The sequence below is a fragment of the Chrysochloris asiatica genome, unplaced genomic scaffold, assembly GCF_000296735.1.
Source record: "Chrysochloris asiatica unplaced genomic scaffold, ChrAsi1.0 scaffold00197, whole genome shotgun sequence".
NCBI classification, from domain to species: domain Eukaryota; kingdom Metazoa; phylum Chordata; class Mammalia; order Afrosoricida; family Chrysochloridae; genus Chrysochloris; species Chrysochloris asiatica.
Window position 1 is genome coordinate 1,319,742 of NW_006408715.1, and position 20,521 is coordinate 1,340,262.

The following is a 20,521-nucleotide window of genomic DNA, read 5'->3' on the forward strand; positions in this document are numbered from 1 at the left end:
ACCACTTGCTTTGATGTTTCCTGGGCAAGCAAGTTGCTTGTTCTTGTAGTAACAGTCAGTCTACCTATGTTGTTTTATATTTTTCCTGTAGTTCTTTCTTTCATGAAATATCTTCTGTTCTTCTAGCCACTCCAGGCTGGTCTGCTTGTCCTTTCAAGTGGGAAGTTCCCATCTCTACCATCCAGTTCTTTTGTTCTCTGACAAAGGAGGCTTTAATTCATGGAGGCAGTTATACCTGCATGCGGTCCACTTCTTTCTCTGATTCCTGGGCCTTCTTTGCTGTTCCAGGTGAGTAATGATCAATTGTATCTTAGATGGCCACTAGCAAGCTTTAAGACTCCAGACACTATTCACTGAGCTAGGGATAGAAGAAAAACTTTAAAAACAATATTTGAGCAATTCACTGGACAATCCCCTGTAACTCCACTTGATAATCTGTAGAATAAAGTCTGCATTCCCTGACAGATTCCTCACAATTGGATGCTCATCTCTACATCTCCCACTTCATCTCAGCTCACTTGCTCCTCTCTCCAGCCAGAGCTTCAGCCACAAGGAGTGTCCCACCATCCCTGAACATGGTTCACCTCTTCACGAATTGCTTGTCTTTCTCCCTAAAGTCTTCTGTCTAGTGGCAAGTTTCTCACTCTTCACATCCAATTCAGATGTCACCTCCTCCAGGTAGATGTATTTGGTCCTTCTCTGTGTTCCTACACACTTCTCCTACCATCTGATGACACATTAATCTTTTAGACTCAAAGGGAATTCTTGGTGGCCATGATGTATCTCATACCTGGCAAGGCCTAGAACAAAGCTGTGTACATAGAAGGTGGTGAAAAAATGCCTGTTCTCTCCAGAGTGCCTCTGAGACTCAACAGCCCTCCAGTGTGTTTCTGACCTTCTCTTACCCCCTGAATCATCTTCCTGAAGCTGTTGGTTTTCTCATGTTCAGTCCATGGAACTTTAGCTTTCTTCCAGAATGTCTGTGATTCCTCTCTTTCCCAATCCACAGTACCTCTAGAGTGCCTGTGTCCTTCTGCCATACCAGGAGGGAGGCTTTGAGTCCTCGTTGCCTCCCTTGACTGTCTGTGATACTCTCACTAATCTCTTTAGGTGGCATTTCTCAAAGTGGTGTCTCAAATTGCCTGCATCAGAGGTTTTATCTGTTCCAGAGCACCGTATACCCACTCCTGTTCAGAAAGAGTACTAGTTCCCTCAGACATATACCATAGTAGGAGAAGCTTGGGACATGCTGCAAAGCAACCTACCTCCTGCAGAATCCATTTAATTTGTATGGTGATGCCAGGAAACTGATTTCTGCAGGGGAGGCCTTTATTTGTCCTCCATACACATGAACATTCCAGCAGTTTCCCCTTATCACCGGTTTCTTACTGCCTGGGAGCACTTTGTTTCCTACTTTTATTTTAATTGAGATGGCATCTGTCATGCACTTAGCAATGCCTGGCACTTAGGGTCGCTTGGTCCCTAATAGTGTCTGCCCTGCTTTATTCCCCTCTCTGCCTGTGATCCCTTTTGCTTTCCTTTGTGGATCTCTGACAACTCCTCTTCTCCCTACAGGGGGGGTTCTCTATGCTGCCACTGTGAAAAACTACCTGGGGACAGAGCCGATTATCTCCAGGGCTGTGGGTCGTGCTGAGGACTGGATTCGGACAGAGACCTTGCCGTCCTGGCTTAACGGTGGGACGGGGAGAGGGATCCTCTGGGGGGCAGGAGGGGTGGAGGCCGGGCGGCCCCAGGATGTGTCTGTGCGGATCTGAGGCCGCCGGTCTCCCCAGCCCCAGCCTTTGTCGCAGCCGTGGCCTTGAGCCCAGCCGAGTGGGGGGAAGAAGATGGAGACGACGAAATCTACTTCTTCTTTACGGAGACTTCCCGGGCATTTGACTCATACGAGCGAATTAAGGTTCCGCGGGTGGCCCGCGTGTGTGCGGTGAGACCCTGATCCCAGTTGTGTGTTGGCTCCTGCTCTCACTCTTGTCCTGTCTCTCCTTTCTGGGTCTTTTTATCTCTCCTCTGTCTCCCTTTTTTTCTCTGCCTTGGCTTCTTTTCAGGGAGCTTGAGAAATATGAAGAGGGGCTCTGGCCTCTTTGACTCCCATGATTAACCTCATAATACACTGTTCCCAGGAGGTGGCCTAGTGTAAAGACTATAGGCGGGAACTGGTGACAGGCAGACCTGGGTTCAAGTTTCTGCTCCACCACATACTTCCTGTATGACTTTGGGCAGGCTTTTTGACATCTCTGAACCTCAACTGTAAAATGAGGGTACTAATTATGCCTATCTACAAGGGTTATTAAGGAGCTCTGGTAGCGTAGTGGTTATGAATTGGGTTGCTATCCTCAGGGTCAGCAGTTCGAAACTACCAGCTGTTCCACGGGAGAAAGATGAGGCTTTCTGCTCCCTTAAAGATTTACAGCCTCGGAAACCCTGTACAGGGTCGCTATGAGTTAGAACTGACTCCACGACACATAACAACAACAACAACAAGGGTTATTTAGAGGACTAAATGAGGAAACTCATGTAAAGCATACACACAGTACTCTACAAGCGCACAATTTTAGCTTAGTCTCCATGTTTTCTAGTGTGCCCTTTCACCTTGTTATCAAAATCCTGTATCTCATTCTCCCCCTCAGTTACTCTGTGTCTCTGCTCTTGCAGTTCCTCTGTATCTGCCTTCTTATCTGCTTGTCTGTGTCTGTCCTTTAAGTCAGGGAGGAAACATGTTGGTTTCTATACTCCTCCCACAATGTTGGTCTTCTAACGAGAAATTTCCATGCACTTGTCACTCCAGGGGGACCTTGGGGGCAGGAAAACCCTCCAACAGAGGTGGACAACATTTCTGAAGGCTGACCTGTTGTGTCCAGGGCCTGAACATGGCCGGGCCTCCAGTGTCCTACAGGACATGGCCATTCTTCGACCTGAGCATGGAGCAAGGACACCTGTCTTTTATGGCATCTTTTCTGCCCAGTGGTGAGGGGGTCCTGGTATAGAGGAGAGTTGCAGGGTGGGAGATATGTGGGATTGACACATTGTCAATAGTGTCTTACCAGAGAGGGAGACCTTTCCATTCCATGATGGCATGCCTCCTTGTGTATTTCTCATGGGTCATCTCATTTGACAAGGGATGAGTTGTTTTCCCCTAACTACCTCCAAATATCTGGTTTCAACCTGTCATTTTTCCAGGGAGGGAGCTGCCATCTCTGCTGTCTGTGCCTTCCGACCACAAGACATTCAAACAGTTCTAAATGGTCCCTTCAGAGAACTAAAACATGACTGCAACAGGGGACTGCCTGTCTTGGACAATGATGTGCCCCAGCCCAGACCTGGAGAGGTAAAAGTGCTGGGCCATCTCCTCATCCTCAGGCCTGAGATACAGAGCATCATGAGAGCCAGAGCCCGCCTAAGCATCACTGATGCTTCCTGGCTCCCAGGAAGCTTTGTTACCCATTCCTGTGTTTCCTCTAGTGCATCACCAACAACATGAAGCTCCAGCAGTTTGGCTCGTCTCTCTCCCTGCCTGACCGTGTGCTCACTTTCATCCGGGACCACCCACTCATGGACAAGCCAGTGTTTCCAGCTGATGGTCACCCCCTGCTGGTTACTACAGATACAGTGTATATCAGAGTTGTGGCCCACACGGTGACCAGTCTCTCAGGGAAGGACTACGATGTGCTCTACCTGGGAACAGGTGTATTTAATAGTCCAACAATACTCAATGCAGACATAATCTTGCTGGATGTCAGCATCCTAGACTCAAGTGCAGTGAGGTCATTATGCACCTCTCCCTTTCCTGCCTCCTAGAGGATGGGCATCTCCACCGAGCTGTGCAGATTGGAGCCCATCTCAGTGTCCTTGAGGATCTGGCCTTATTCTCAGAGCCACAGCCAATTGAGAACATGCAGTTGTACCAAGTGAGTTATATATTTGGGGCTCTTGGTAGGGACACATCTGAGTCCAGAGTTAGTCCCTGAGGTCTGGGAGATCCTGTGTATTCCTCTTACCTGCTTCCTCTCTCTAGGGCTGGCTCCTGGTTGGCTCCCAAACTGAGGTGACACAAGTGAACACAACCAACTGTGGACGTCTCCAAAGCTGCTCAGAGTGCATCCTAGCCCAAGACCCTGTCTGTGCCTGGAGCTTCCGACTGGGGGCTTGTGTGCCCCATACCATGGAGCATGGAGGGTGAGTGTAGCTTCACTGGTCTCTGGCCTGCTGTCCAAGGGCTCTGCTCCATCCATATATCTGTGTCTGCTTCTCATTCATTAGTTAAGGATGCATTGTGGTTTGTTTATCTCCTGTTTTTTAGTCACTTGTGTGTTTTGTCACTTGTGTGTTCATCTGTCAGTCCATACTAACTCATCTGTGTATCCATCTTGTGCCATCTCATCATTGTCCTGCCATTCTGCTGGATCTGCTCTCGACTTCCATCTTACCAACCAGTGCACACTTTTCAGTTTTCATCCTACAAAGTATTTGAATTGTTGAATGTAAAATTGATGATCTAAAATCACTCAATTCACGCACACACATACACAGAGTACATCAGGAAATCCTCATTTCCCCACTTGTTTGGCAGAATTGGGATTTTGTCTAAGCTTTCCCCATTTTAGAGGCCCAACTAAAATCTCCATGTTATTTTAATTTTATTATGTTGATTATTGGACAGGTTGATTTTCCTGCTCATGTGTTTTGTTCTTTTGTCTCTGATATATGAGTGTTGGTAATCTATTATTTCTGTACCATCAATGCTATCTGTTCAGCAACTCTGCTTTTTAATCTATTAGCTCTGTCCTGTGTATGCCACCTATATATATTTCTGTATATTGTTTATGGACTATTACGATGCTTGGCTTATTGTACACTGACTACGCTGTCAGTGTATCTGTCGGTTGGCTAGCCCTCATTTGAGGTAATTACTAGGTCTTTTTTATTTTTGTTGTAGTGATGGTTTGATGGTGTATACATATATCAAAAATCATCAAATATACTATATACTTTAAATATGTACAGCACATATGTTACTTAACATCCCTCAATATAATTCTTTTTTTTTTTTTAAGGTTTTTATTATGGATTGAGTGAAAGTATACAAGGCAGATCATCAGTTTTACATTCAACAAATAACACCACGTTTCATTACAATGATTACAATTACTTCCATGTACCATAAGTTAACAGTATTTCTCTCTATCCACTTTAGCTTTATAAAAACAAAAAACCACTCAGGCATATATATGATAATTTACACCTCCATAGGGCACATTCTGCAAGTCTGCCTCCTAGCCACCAGCTCTTAGTCTCTCTCTTCCCATGAATCTAGAATCTTCAACCACTCCCCCTCTCCATGATCTCATCTCTGCTTCCATCTCTGGCAACGCTGCTTCTCTGGATAAGATACCGCATTCTGCTTGTGCTCTTCTCCCTTGATAGTTCTAGGGTCCTCTGTTTCTGGACTGTAAGATTAACCACTCCCCTGTTTATGTTACAAAACCTTCTACCTTTACAATTGTGACAGTCGCAATTAATCATGAAAACAGTTATTCACTATTGAATCATATGAATCTTATTCCCATCTCTTTACCAGACCCATCTAGACAAGATGAAAACTATTCAGTGGGGACTTTTTCTCCCCAACCCCCTAATCTTAAACTAAACTCCCCCTTGAAACCTTGTAAGCCAGTCACTTCATGCCTTTATTGCCCCCTCATTTTAAGTAGCCAATGTCTAAGTTGCCTGTCCCTATCTTCCCTGTGTACAGAGGGGATAGCACTGATACTTGATGTGAAGACTCCTTCCCTCTCTGTTGGTATTTAGAGTTACTACCTCCATGAGTATAGGTCAGGTTCTCAAATTGTAACAATTTACCCTTGTTTCCTTGGTCGAAAAAAAAATTATTATTTTTTTAATCTTCCTCTAGTCGAGTTCTGATTATCAAGCCATCAAGGCTAGATCAAATGAGTACTGTCTGCAAGTTTGGATGTTCTTATGCATCTCCTTTCACTTCATATCAGCTGGATGTTTCACTATCAGCTCTAGCCCTCTGTGGCTATGTCCTTGTCCATGGGCTCAAGTGACCCCAGGTCTCACCACACTTGGGACCAACCAGCTTTTCCTCTTCTCTCTCTCATCTCCAGATCAACAGGAGTCAATGGACTGTGGTTGAACTCAGCCCATTTCTTCATTGCTGCCTTTCCTCTTCTTCCACTCAACAGTACACCAGTGTGGTCGCCAGCAATATTACATGCCTGTTCGTGTGTTCCCTTTGAGTTTCAGTCTTAGAGGGGAGTTTGTCCTGAAGGAATTTAATTGCTTACCTTGATGGCTTCCTGGCGAACAGCTTGCTTATTCTTGTAGTAGTCAGTCATGGTGACATTTTTGTTTGGGTGTTTCCTGATGATCTTTCTTTTAAAATGTATGTTCTGTTGCTCTAGCTGTTCCAGGCTGGTCTGCTTGTCCGTATTAGTGGGAATGTCCCACCTCATAAGGTTCTGGATGGGACTCAGGATTCCACTTAAGGTCCTATACTCTGCAAAGGCTCCGCAAGAGACCTATTTCACTGGGCAAGTTTTAGAACCCCTTTTATGTATTCTAATCAGTTATAGGCTGAAGATAGGCTTACAAGTTTTCTGTAATCATGTTTTCCAACATTTCTTTCTATCTCATTCAAGTGTCTATTTTACCAGTGAAACCAATATTCATAAGACAGTCAAGCATTTTAATATTATTTCCCCTCTTCAAATTGTGCCTAGATCCCTGTATCCCAGAGCCTTGTTGTTCCAAGGTTGAACATGCATCACTATTTACCTCTGTCCTACTTAGGCCATGCAAACGTGTCTCAGTGTTCTCCTATCTATCTTGTTCTTCCACTTCCTCCCCCTTCTTGTATGTCCTCCCTAACACCTGAACTAACCCCCCACCCCAACCCCACTGTTGTGGTTACCTTATATTCCATTAACTCTTCCCTCCATTTAAAACAGTTTATTTTATCCTATAATCTACCTGACCTTCCCACCACCTGGATCTCTGTTCCTCTGTGTTTACCTTCGTTCACATTGTAATTGTTTTGATCGTAGACTGATCATCCAGATCCTCTGTTTTTATAATTTTATTCTGTTCTTAACTCTTACATTTGTCAATTGAGTTCATTATGATGCTGCCACGTATGTCATTCTCTGGTTGTTGTGTGTTCTTGTTGGTTCTCAGTCCACAGAACTTCCTTAAAGATGTTTTTCATAGCAGGGTTGGCTTTAGCAAAATCCCTTAGCTTCTGTTTATCCTGGAATGTTTTGATTACGCCTTTGTATTTAATTGACAGCTTTTCTGGTTAGAGGATTCTTGGTTGGAAGTTTTTTCTTTCAGGGTTTTATATATGTCTGTCTCCCCATTGCCTTCTTGCCTACATAGGGTCTGTTGAGATATCTGAGCTTAATCTGATTTGCATGCCTATGTATTTTACACTTCTCTTTTCCCTAGCTGCTTTCAGGATTCTGTCTTTATCTTTGATTTTGGAGAGCTTGATTATTATATGTCTTGTTGATTATCTTTTAGGGTCTATCCTTCGTGGGGTTCATTGAGCTTCTTGAATGCTTATCTTTTCACTTTTCAGGATGTTAGAGAAATTTTCTTCCAGAAGCTCTTCAATTACATATAGGATGTGTGTTATTCTGCCTGTTCTAGTATGCCAATAATAATTATGTTATTCCTCTTCATGTTATCCAACATGAATCTTAGGCCTTCTTCAGATTTTTTTATCCTTTTTGGCTTGCTCTTCTATCTTAGTAATGTTGAGAGATTTATCTTCTAGCTCACTAGTTCTGGCTTCTATCTCTTCAGTTCTACTCCTTTGCCCATTCAATGTATTGCCCATTTCTGATATTCTATTGTTAATCGTTTGGACCTCTGTCTATAGGTTTTGAATTGTTTCCAGTGCTGTATCCATCTTGCAGTATCCATTCATTGTTCCTGTAGTGCTTTCTGACTTTTTCTTTGTTTTTCTCAACTCTATTGTACAGTGTTTTTGATACATTTTATAATCATTTTTATGAACTCCATCTCAGGCATTTCCAAAGCCTGGCCATCTTCCATGGAGTGTAGGTCTACTTCCAGCTCATTTGCCTCAGTCACTTTATCTCATTTCTGGTCATGTGCCGATATGGTCATCTGTTTCTGTTTTTTTGGGAATATTCAGGAGTTATCTATGGCCTTAATACTTAGATGAGTGTGTGTTTTGGTATTTTTTTATGCTTTCTGATTGTCTGCAGGTAGATGTGATCAGGAGATGGGCTTCCCTTTTCACTCCTGTTCCTGAGAAATTTCAAGAAATTGGTCATTATGATGTAACTCAGGATTTATTTTTCAGCCTATTTCCTTTTTCGTCTGCCTGTCCCACTCCACAATCCCCGTTCAGGCCTTTTTCCTAGTGATAAACAATTCAGGGCCAGCATTGGCCGTTTTGCACTGCTGTTTGGTTGTAAGTGGAAACTGTCACTTTAAATTTCAAGGAGATCTGTGCGCATGCATAATAGAGCACTCTGGGGGTGGAGGTGGGGTGTTTACTTGCTCAGGCACCCCCTCTAGACTCCAGAATGGAGGTGCACAGACAGTGAGAGACCAATGACTAGATACCGAAAAAAGAGGGTATCCACACCTTTATCTCCATGGTTCTGTCAGGCATCTGTGGCTGCTCTGATCCTTCCCCAGCTTGGTCTCACCCAAGATGGTGGCTCTGGGAGCAGCTGAGTGTCTTCAATTAGAAAGCAATGGATTTCTTGCTTTTGCTACAAATCCCTCTAGCTGTAAGTCTTCCAACCTTATAAATATTCCTTTATATGTGGTTCAGAGTTCTGGGACCAGCTCCTGAGCCTGCTTGGTCGGGTATTCTGTGTTGTTGTTGGCGGAGCTCTCTGCTATACATCCACCCGATCCGCCATCTTGTTTGTTTTCCTCAGTATAATTCTTAAACAAAGACTGGACACCTCCCTCTCATCCTCCCACCCACAAAAAGGACACAAAGATTCTTTAAAAAATTAAATTTCATAAATATGCATACATATACATAATCACTTAATTTACCAATATACTTTTTCCTACTTCTATTGATTAAGACAGACAGTTTCCTAGGAGGAAGAAATGCTGTTTTCTAGTTTAGTTATACGCTGTATTTTTATTACCTCTTAAACTTCAAGTATTTAATATGAAAACTCCCAAATCTTTAACAAATTTTTAGAAAGGCAGAATCCAATGTGTGTGTGGTTTTATAAATAAAAGACGAGGCAGAATAATTTAAATCCCTTTTTCTCAATTGGTCATTCTTGGGCCAGGATTCAAAATGACTTCCTTTTGATTCAGATTAGCCTGAGAGAAACTACGTGACTCTCTATAGAGTTTCTGGTGTGTTGTCTTAGCAATGGAGGATTTGAGCTTTTCTGCTGGTATGTGAAGCTATTTCAGAAAACAAAATTTCTGGTTAAAATACTTTTTAATTCATAATAACATCTTAGTTTTACCCTGATAAATTGAAAAAGATTTAAAATTTTATACTTTTAGTCAAAACCTGTTCATAGGTATTCATTTTTTAAAATCAAATTTTATTAATAAATACAGTTATCAGTGAAAAAGTTGTATTCTCAATGAATTTTTAACTTTCATTAAAAATTTTTATTGTGGTGAAATATATAGAATAAATCATAGACCACTTCAGCAATTCTAATGCAAAAATTGTAAATATTTTCTTATGGAAAATTTTAAACATACTAAAATAAGGAGTATAGTATATTGAAGCCTCATATGCCCGTCACCCAGCTTCAACAGTTAGTAACTTGTGGCCAATCCTCTTTCATCCATAATTGACTCCCCTCCTTTATATTATTTTGAAGCAAATCCCTGACATCTTACTCATCTTAAAAAATAATTTGTTAGGGGAAAATTCAAACATATTTTAAAGTAGAGAGAATAGCATACTGAATTTCTTTCTTTCTTTTTTTCCTTAAAAACTGTGTACCATTTTATTCTGAAAAAACAAATCTCTGTGTGTGACATTAGTCATGATTGCTCCTCAGTATCTGCTATCTCTTTCTTCCTCAGTAATGGAATCCCCAAATTTTAGCGGGCCTAAAATAATTTCCATTTCACAACTTTTCTTACCTCTAGATGTTACCATATGAATTAGTTTCCTGTGGCTGCTGTAACAAATTATGACAAGCTTGAAAATACAGCACAAATTTATTCTATGATAGTTATGGAAACCGATAGTCCTAAATCCATTTTACTGGTCTAAAATCAAGGTTTCAGCAGGACTGGTTCTACTGGAATGCTTTAGAGTACGATTTTTTCCCTTGCCTTTTCTAGTAATGCCCTTCTTTGCATCACTGTAACTTCTTACTCCCATTGTCAAATTTCCTACTTTTTTTCTGATCATGTGCCTCCTTGTTATAAGGAATCCTGTGATTACCATACAGTAAGTACTGAACTGAAAACCATAAGGTCTGAGGTTCGAACCTGCCAGCCACTCAGTGGGAGAAAGGTGAGCCTTTCTGCTCCCGTGAAGGTATAAAGTCTCAGAAACTCTATACAAGGTTGATCTGAATCAGAATCTACTCAACTGCAATTAACAACAACAGCCACTCACATAATTCCTTCATTTTAAGAGTCTTAATGACATCAACAGTAATTTCTTTTGCCATATAAGATAATATTCACAAGTTCTGGGGATTCAGATGTTGACATATTTGGAAGCTATTGTTCAGTTTCCATACTGTTTTATAAGTAGAAGTATTGTATGGCAGATTTGGAATAATTTTCCTAAAAGAGAGTTATTAATGCCTTCCCTTTCTTTCTGCCTCCTTCTTGTTACTTGGAACATGTGTATTATGACTGGAACACCCTCCTAGGCCCTGAGATTGACAGTTACACTTAAGACTGGTGGAGCAGAAAGCTGGAAGTAGCTTGGACTACACAGAGAAGTGGAGCCATTGCAATTGCATGCTAATACGAGATAGAAATAAGTTCCTGTTTTTTTTTTTTACGATTAGACTATATATATACTATTTATTTTTCAGTTGGAGTTAAGGTGAAAGTGTACTGAGTAAGTTAGTTTTCCGTTCGGTAATTTGTTTATATTTTGTTTCATGGCATTGGTCGCAGTTGCAATTGGTTGATAAATTTCTTGAGTGGTTTTAAATCTTTATGCTTTTAATTGATTGCTTGGAAAATATCTTTTAAACAGACTGTGAGATTTCTTGTTTTGAACCCCAGTCAATTTGAAGGTTGCAAATCTTTTAGAGGTAAAAATACTTGTCTTTGGGAATAAAATAGATTAGTTCCCACATATTTAAAACCGAGTAGATTTTAAATGATAACTGACACATGAGTAATCATAAAACTTAATTTTGTCTTTTTAATATTCATTTAAATTGTTGAGTATAAGATTTTGTACCATCTCCTTCTTAGATTCTTGACTTCTAATCAGTAGCTATTAGATAGCAGGTTTGGCCAGCTTCACATTTTTGGTTAAGAATTCTGACCTGGTCTTCTAGTTTCTCTTGGGAAAACTTTTAAATATCAAGGACAAAAGCAAGTACTTTATTGTTTCCTTTATTTTAATATCCATTAAAATAATCATTAGAATAGGGTATTCTATGTTCTTATGCTTCATGATTACCCTTACAACATATGAGGAGGCTCTGTATCTACAAGGCAACCTATACATTGGGTACCTAAAATGAGGGGGTGATAGAGGCACAAAGTGACTGGCTTATAAGGTTTCAAGATGGAGTTTAGTTTAAGAGTGTGTGGGGGAAGATAGAGTCCCCACTGAATAGTTTTCATCTTGTCTACATGGATCTGGTAAAAAGAGGTGGGGATAAGATTCTTATGATTCAATAGTGAGGAATTGTTATCATGACTAATTGCTATTGTCATAACTGTAAAGGTAGAAGTTTTGTAACAAAACTCCTGGGGCAGTAGTTAATCTTACAGTTCAGAAACAGAGGACCCTAGGACCATCAAGGGAGATGAGCACAAGCGGAATATGGGACCTTGTTCAGAGAAGCAGCTACACCAGAGATGGAGGTGGAGATGTGGACATGGAGAGAGGGAGCAGCTGAGGACTCTAGATTCATGGGAAGAGAGGGACTAAGAGCTGGTGGCCAGGAGGCAGAACTGCAGAATGTGCCCTTTGGTGGCATAGATTATTATATATGCCTGAGTGTTAAAAGAAAAAAGAAAAGAACTAAAATGAATACAGAGAAATACTATTAACTGATGGTACATGGACGGGATTATAATCATTGTAATGAAACAAAGTGTATGATTTGTTAAATATAAAACTGATGATCTGCCCTGTAAACTTTCACTCAATTCACAATAAAACACTTAATATATATGTGTGTGTATATATATGTATATATGAGGGGGCTTCAAAAAGTTCATGGAAAAATAGAATTAAAAGAAAATGGAATTTTATCATGAACTGTTTGAACTCCACTCTTGTGTGGGGTGTATGTTTGTGCCAGTGACCAGTGACCTGGATTGATACTTGTGTATAGTCCATCCTTTATACTTCAGTTCATACAAGGAAGGAAAACATATTTCAACTTTGAAGTTCCTGTGGCCACATGTGGTCTTTTCATGTTTCCTAAACCAGCTAGACTAGTCTACCTTGGTTTTACCCACTAAACTTCCATCCATTTATTCCAGCCTCATTTGTATCAGGAAGGAGTTGACCCTCACTCTAAGTCTATCTTCAGTTAAGGTTTTCATGTGTTCAGACTGAACCTCTTCACTGACAGCCCCAGTAGAGGCATCCAAAGGCTCCTTCTTCCTCTGGGAGTGGTTTCAGGGCATTCCTCAGCAAGCAAGTCTATCTTGTTATTCCTCAGTCAGTCCTATTATACCCAAATGCTGGAAGCATGAGGACTGTGTTGTATCTGAAATAGCAAATCTGTTAGAAGCCAAGATTGATCCACAGTACTGAAGTGAGAGAGTCCCCATGTAGTCTATGTCTGGGGATATCAGTGAGACAATCAACTTCTACAGAGGTTTGCTCTTTCTCTTAAATAACAGGAAAAAAAAAGAAATGTCACTGTAATTTTTTTTTTTTCTTAGAAATATTGTGGTTGTATACAACCAATTAATTATATTTCCTGGAAAGTTCTCATCCTTCTTTAAAGGTATTCAGACCTAGTGCAAGTCTAGTTAGCTATGGGATATTAGAAATACTTGCAGAATTTGACAAGGTAAATGCCATGAGGAGTGTGAGAGACAATTGTGTTTGATTGGTGGAGAATTTGGTCAGTAATTCTGGGAGTGGTTTATGAGCTAATGGGGAAAGTAATGAATGAGTGCGTGTTCAGCAACACTGAGGATTATAGGGGAAATGTTGACACTGGATTTGCCAAATCTTCTCTTTATAGGCTGGTGCAAGGCATGGAGTCAGCGGACGTCTCCTCTTTGTGTCCCAAGGAGCCTGGAGGTCTGTATGGTTTAGGGAAATGTGGGTGGAATATGTGAAAAGGGCTAGAAAGTTGTCCATTTGGCACCTGCTTTGAAACTTAGGTCCTGAGGTATGACAGCTAATGAGCCAGGGTCTTACCCTCATTGGGAATCCTTTTTTGGCTTTGTCCCCATTCGGTTCCTTCTCATGTCTAGTATCACTCCATATTTTTTCTTGTCACACCTCAGCCTGTATCCTTACCACCTTTTGTGACTTTAATGTTTCCCTACAGAACACCCAGTAGTGTTTGAAGTTCCTGTGGCAACAGCTTCACATGTGGTCTTGCCATGTTCCCCAAGCTCAGCATGGGCATCTTGTGTGTGGCATCAGCCTGGTGGAGTGACTACACTTACCCCCCGGCGGGATGGGCTGGAGGTGGTGGTGACTCCAGGGGCCATGGGTGCCTATGCCTGTGAATGTCAGGAGGGTGGGGCAGCACGAGTAGTAGCAGCTTACAGCTTGGTATGGGAGAGCCAGCGTACACCCCTAAGCCGGGCCCACACAGTGGGAGCTGGGCTGGCTGGCTTCTTGCTGGGGGTTCTTACAGCATCCCTGACTCTCCTACTGATTGGTCGGCGTCAGCAGCGACGACAGCAGAGGGAACTCCTGGCACGAGACAAGGTGGGCTTGGACCTGGGGGCCCCACAGTCTGGGACCACAAGCTACAGCCAGGACCCTCCCTCCCCATCTCCTGAGGATGAACGACTGCCCCTGGCCCTGGCCAAGAAGGGCAGTGGCTTTGGTGGCTTTCCTCCACCTTTTCTGCTTGATCCTTGCCCAAGCCCAGCCCACATTCGGCTAACTGGGGCTCCTCTAGCCACGTGTGATGAAACATCCATCTAGAGATTCATAAACGACCACTAGTACCTGGTGATCACTGGAATGGAGTGACCTCTGAGGTGTGGGCGTCACTGGGCCTGGACAACCATCAGGGCCTCTGAGTACTCTTTGAGTCTAAGTGATCTCTTGGATTTCAGTATCTGCCCTCTTTGGGCTTGGAAGGGCTAATGTCCAAGTCAGGCCTTTGATTCCTGATTCTCATGGGTTCACAGCTGCTGCTCTGCAGCCAATCTGGGCTTTTCCAAACCCTGCCCTCTGGATTCCTGTGGTCCCTTCAGCCTTAGATCCATTCGTTTTGGGGATAGGACACAAGACATAGTTATGACTTCAGCTTCTGGTTGGGCCTTAGCCAGAAGGAGAAGCCATAGAGATGTTTGGGGTTAATGTGCACTGAGTCCTCAGGTGGTTTTGCTGATGCTCCCAGTTTATCTGACTCTGGGGAGTGCATGGTCCCCACGTTGCAACATGTAATCTCTGCCCTGAGATCTCCCATCCTGATGCTCCTTTCATGAAAGAGTGTGTGTAAATCCATGGGCATTCACAGGAGGCCTGGCTATGTGTGCATGGATGTTTCTAAAAGGAAACAAATTACTACCCGTCTCTAAGGCCCCCTACAGACCTTCTCTAAATTGAGTAGAGAAAAGCTCCTGAAGTGAAGGGCAGCGGTACTGTGGCCCTGTCTTTCTCCTTGGATTTTGCCTCCTGGCTGTCACCACTGTCATACCACAGCTGTGTTTCCTCTGGCTAATGTGGGCTGAACCCCCTTTCCTTTCCCATTAAAAATAACTTCATGACATCGAAATATTAATGGGAGACAAGAGGGAAACAGTCATTGAGCAGCATAGAGTTAAGTTTGTATCAGTGACTTTACTCAGGGTAACACCCTTGCCCTCAAGCAGGAGTTCTCTACCTGGGGTCTCTGGACTCCCTGGAATTGTATGCAAAATGTCGTATGTACTTTTGTGTCTATGTTTTTCTAGGTGGTGGTGGTGGGGTGGTTTATGGTTTTTATATCCTCAAAGCTCTAACAGAGGCAAAGGACCACTGCTTCATGGTCACTGTATTTTGGCCAAACCAAGATGGTGCCAGGTTATTGGCAGCCTTTGCTGGCCCCACTGTACCAGCTCTGTGACTGGCCCTGGACTTGCAGCTGCTGGATGACTTCTTGTTTTCTGCCGCCTCTGGAATTGGGCTTTGTGCATATTTGAAGATATTGTTGCTGGGTGGTACAAATAGTTAAGCACTTGACTAATAGCAACAGGTTGACAATTTGAACCCACCCAAAGACATCTCTGAAGACAGACCTGATGATGTGCTCCTGAAAGGTCACAGCAGTGAAAACAGGGACAGCTCTCCTCTGCATACATGGGTTGCCATGAGTGTGAAGCAACTCAGTGGCAACTAACAGCAGCCCCACCTTTCACCACACTTACAGACCCTTCCTGCTTCGTGAGTCTCAGAGGTACCAAGCTTCTTCTCCTGCTCCATTCTGGTTTTGGCCTGCGAATGTGCCTCATTCATCCCTTGGGCTCTGGTGAACAAATCGGCCCTCCCCAGTTGAAGTTTTCAACTCTATTTTTTCCTTGCAGCAGCCTGTGAACTTCTCAAAAGAGTCCCCTTGGGTTTGGGAATTATCAGTGGCTTTGCCACCAATTAGTTTGTGATCTTTGGCAGGTAATCTAACCTAGGGACATTGGTTTACTCATTTGTATAGTGGGGATAATAATACCTACCTCAGGGTTGCTACAAAGATTATTTATTGTGTGTAAACAATAAAGCACTATCTATGCCAGTAGTGATAGTTATTGCCTATCGTACCATACTTATCCAGATTGACCATACAATAACCATGACACACTCCATTCTGTGAAAGAAGGGTCATTGCCACACACAGACATCCAATCATAGGTCATCTCTGGGCAGATCTTACTTACCAATTCCTGGATTTGGGAGGCAGGACCTGTGATTTTTATAATCCTTAGGTGTGCTGACCTTACTGATCCAATTGCTTTGATATATGGGAATGGAAAAAGGCCTGTAAGCTTTGGTTTTACTTACTTCACCCTACTCTCTTGAGCTTTATGGGATAGTTCCACTGTGGAGGAGGAAGGGAGTTGAGGCCTCTGGGGAGGGAGGAGAAGAAGTCTTGAAATGGGATGGGGAGGACCAGACCATAGTGGATTGGGAAGCTTTGCTCTATGAACAGTGATTCTGGTTGGAGGAAGATAGCATGAGGAATGTAGAAAAAATGAGGAAGGATGGAAATACATATGAAGGGAGAGGAGCCATGTCTTAGAACTTTCAAGTCCCAGGAATAAGTGATATTGAAGGAAGTTGAAACCAACTCCCAAAGAGTGTTAATGACTGATTGTTTTTATCTTTGGACAGTGGTGGTGTGTAAAGGAAGAGGATCTGTGAACAAGTTGACTGAAGAAGACTGCAGAGTTGGGACAACTATGGTCTTGCAGCCTTCTTGCCCCATACACCTGCAAGGAAGACTCTTAGGAATCTGCTGAGTTGTAGGATATTGAGTAAGTCATAAGGGAGTGGGAGGAAACTTGTGTTTGTGTTTATCTCCAGACTCCAAGGATTACTCACTTTCTGGCCCCCACACAAGTTCCCCGCGTGCTTTTGGTTTTAGCCCCTGGATCATAACTGTGACTCAATTTGTCAGCCCTAACCTGTGGTCTGCTGCTACTAATGTGATCTTTCTGAACCAGCAGAGTGAGAAAGATACACTAAATTGGCACCAGCATGTCACTGGCCCTGATCCCAATGGGAGACAGGTTCACTACCTTCCCAGGAGTTCCCATTCCCCTTCTTTCCCCAAACAACTTTGTTGTTAAGTGCCATGGAGTCATTTCTGACTGAGAGAGACCCTGTATAGTGTTTCTAAAGCTGTAAATCTTTGCAGGACTATAAAGCCTCATCTCTCTTATAGAGCGGCTGTTGGTCTCAAATCACCAACCTTGTAGTTCTCAGTCCAGTGCTGGTTCTACAGAGTCATGGTACTCCCACACGTTGACTAGTGGCCTCATTAATGGTAAGAAAAGGCTCCCATGTTTGCTGGACCCTGACCCTTCTGACTAATCTACTCCTGCAAGGGGATATCCCAACTGTGGCCACTAGGCACAGATCTTCTATCAAGGGTGTAGGGATAAAATTTGTCTCTTTTCGTTGTAGAGACAAGATTGGAGTTTTTAGATTGTTTTCACCAACTGCAATAAAAGCAACAAAGAGATCTTTCTGCAGTTCTCTGATAGTCCTTGGTGGAGCCCAGGGGCGGTTCTCTCTGGCATGTCAGTCCACCTCATTGAAATGCTCCCTCTTTCTACCTGACCCTCTACTTTACCAAACGTAATGTTCTTCTCTAGAGACTCGTCCCTCCTAATACCATGTCCAAAGTACATGAAGCAAAATCTCACCATCATTGCTTTTAAGGAGCATTTCAGCTATACTTATTCCAGGGCAGATTTGCTTGTTCTGGGAGTCCACGATATATTCAATATTCTTCGTCAAAACCCTAATTCTCAAAGGCATGAATTCTTCTCCTGTCTTTCTTATTCACTGTCCAGCTTTCACATGTATATGAGGTCATTGAAAATACCCTGGCTTGGGTCAGGCACACATTAGTCCTCAAAGTTACACCTTTGCTCTTTAACACTTTAAAAAGGTCCTTTTTTGGCAGCAGATACAAGATCGCTATGAGTCAGAATGGACTCGACTGCACCTAACAACAACAAATGCCTAATACAATATATCATTTGATTTCTTGATGACTGCTTCCATGGGCACTGATTGTGGCGGTCCCCACCCTAATATCCACTGAATACGTGACAAACTACCTTAGCAAGTGTCACACTCAGCACAGAAACACAATCCTTTATCTTAGAATAGTGATGTTGTTGGTGTCTGCCAGAGGATGGAGTACCCTCCAGACATCTTCCAGTTCTAGGCCATGCCAGGATCTTCTTTGAACTGATATCTTATCAAACCTGGTATTCCTGTGCCAACCCTCAGCTCTATACCTGTACCAGGATGGACCCTCCTCTACCTCTACCCATACACCTACAGAACCCATCCTCATTGGGTGAGAAAAACCTCTAAATTGTCTTGAGAGCCAGCAGAGGTTGACTCAGGGAAGCCATATTCAGAAACTCTAATCACCTACTCTCTGATGTCATCTTGAGGACTAAGGTGATCCTGACCCAAGCCATGGTCTTTTCAAGAACCTCATATGCATGCGAAAGCTGGACAGTGAATAAGGAAGACCGTAGAAGAATTGATGCTTTTGAGTTATGGTGTTGGAGGAGAATATTGAAAGTGCCATGGGCTGACAAAAGAACCAATAGATCCGTTTTGGAAGAAGTGCAGCCAGAGTGCTCCTTGGAGGCCAGGATGGCCAGGCTTCATCTCTCATACTTCGGACATGTTGTCAGGAGAGACCAGATGAGGATATCTCTAGAGAAGGATATCATGTTTGGTAAGGTGGAGGGTCAGAGAAAAAGAGGGAGATCCGCAATATGATGGATTGGCCAAGTGGCATCATTGATGGACTCAAGTGTGGCAGCGATAGTGAGATTGGCCCAGGATCAGGCAGTGTTTGGTTCTGCTGTGCATAGGGTTGCTATGAGTCGGTACCAATTCAATGGTACCTGGCAACAACTCTGATAGGAGCTCTGGTAGTGTAGTGGTTATGAATCGGTCTGTGAACCTTAAGGTCAGCAGTTCAAAACTACCAGCTGTTCCATGGGAGAAAGATGAGGCTTTGTGCTCCCGTAAAGATTTATAGCCTCAGAAACCCTATACAGGGTCGATATGAGTTGGAACCGACTCCACGGCACATAACCACCAGCACTCTCTTTGAAACCACTGTGGTTGGCATTTCTAGCTGCTAGATGGCGCCCTTGGACAGTTATTGCACTTCGTTGAAAAACAGGCAGGCCAGAGGCAGTGAGCATTGCAAAATGCTCCCATGTGGTCTCCCATCTCTCTAGTAACCAGGCCTGACCTGCTTAGCTTCTGACATCTGAATTCAGGCTGCTATGGCTATATACAATGCCACCTTGCTCTCAGCACCCTAGGTCAAAGTTCTTGGCACAGAGGTTTGTTGCCACAGAAAGGTGCTCAGGCACAATGGCCCATGACTTTCCCAAATATGGCCCTAAGGTGTGAATGTCCTGGAGGTGGGCTTATCTGTGAGGTATCAGGAGCAAGGCATGAGAGTGGGGGCACTGGCTTAGATATTAATTGTTGTGCTATTCTCACACTTGACACCTCACAGGTTGTAGTCAGGTTTCCCAGGGCTGTGGAAGAGCAGAGAACACCTCTTTGAAGAGATTGCTTGCCTTTGAGGTTAGAGCTGTTCACACTTTAATATCCACTGAATACCCACCAAACCACCTCAGCAAGTGTCGTACTCACACAGAAACACAATCCTCTCTCTCAGAATAGTGCTGTTGTTGGTGTGTCTGTCTAAGCGAATGGAGTCCCCTCCAGACATCTTCCAGTTCCAGGTCATGGCAGGATTCTCTTTAAACTGATGTCTTCTCAGACCTGATATTCCTGCACCATCCCTTAGCTGTCTACCTGTTCCAGGAAGGACCCTCCTCTACCTCTACCCCAGACACCTATAGAACCCACCCTCATTAGGTGAGAAAGACCTCTCAGTTGCCTGGAGAGCCAGCAGAGTCTGACTCAGGGAGGCCATATTCAGAAATCTAATCACCTACTCTCTAATACCCCTGTGGTTTGCATTGGCAGCCAGTAGGTGGTGCCCTGTGCTCTTCATTGGAAAAAAGGTGAAAAGGTGGACCAGTCAGTGTACATGTGCAAAAGTGCCACCAGCACCTGGTGTTCCCAGGTGGTATCCCATCCCAGTAATAACCAGGCCTGGCCCTACTTAGCTTCTGAGATCTGAAGAAATTGGGTAAATTCAGGCTATTTTGGTGCTCTGGTAGTGTAGTGGCTACAAACCGGGCTGCTAATCTCACAGTCACCAGTTCAAAACTACCAGCTGTTCTGTGGAAGAAAGATGAGGCTTTCTGCTCCTGTAAAGATTTATAGCCTTGGAAACCCTATTCAAGGTCGCTATGAGTCGGAAGTGACTCCACGGCACATAACAACAACAACAATAATGGCTGTATATAATGCCACCTTGCTCTCAGCACCCTAAGG

At 43.2% G+C, this 20,521-nt stretch overlaps 1 protein-coding gene across 3 annotated transcripts in view; it reads left to right on the plus strand.

Moving 5' to 3' along the window:
• The window catches only part of SEMA4F (sema domain, immunoglobulin domain (Ig), transmembrane domain (TM) and short cytoplasmic domain, (semaphorin) 4F), a 52,644-nt gene extending 37,768 nt beyond the window's left edge, over window positions 1-14,876 (plus strand). The window contains exons 6-14 of one of the 3 annotated variants that reach the window (XM_006872431.1): window positions 1,576-1,695; window positions 1,794-1,945; window positions 2,807-2,985; window positions 3,199-3,346; window positions 3,481-3,703; window positions 3,817-3,926; window positions 4,034-4,194; window positions 13,425-13,483; window positions 13,737-14,876. In XM_006872431.1, the coding sequence (XP_006872493.1) occupies window positions 1,576-1,695; window positions 1,794-1,945; window positions 2,807-2,985; window positions 3,199-3,346; window positions 3,481-3,703; window positions 3,817-3,926; window positions 4,034-4,194; window positions 13,425-13,483; window positions 13,737-14,347 (1,763 nt within the window). In that variant the 3' untranslated portion in view covers window positions 14,348-14,876. The remainder of the gene's footprint in view (window positions 1-1,575; window positions 1,696-1,793; window positions 1,946-2,806; window positions 2,986-3,198; window positions 3,347-3,480; window positions 3,704-3,816; window positions 3,927-4,033; window positions 4,195-13,424; window positions 13,484-13,736) is intronic. The other 2 variants (XM_006872432.1, XM_006872433.1) reach the window with 2 other exon arrangements.
• The last annotated feature ends 5,645 nt before the right edge of the window (window positions 14,877-20,521 follow it).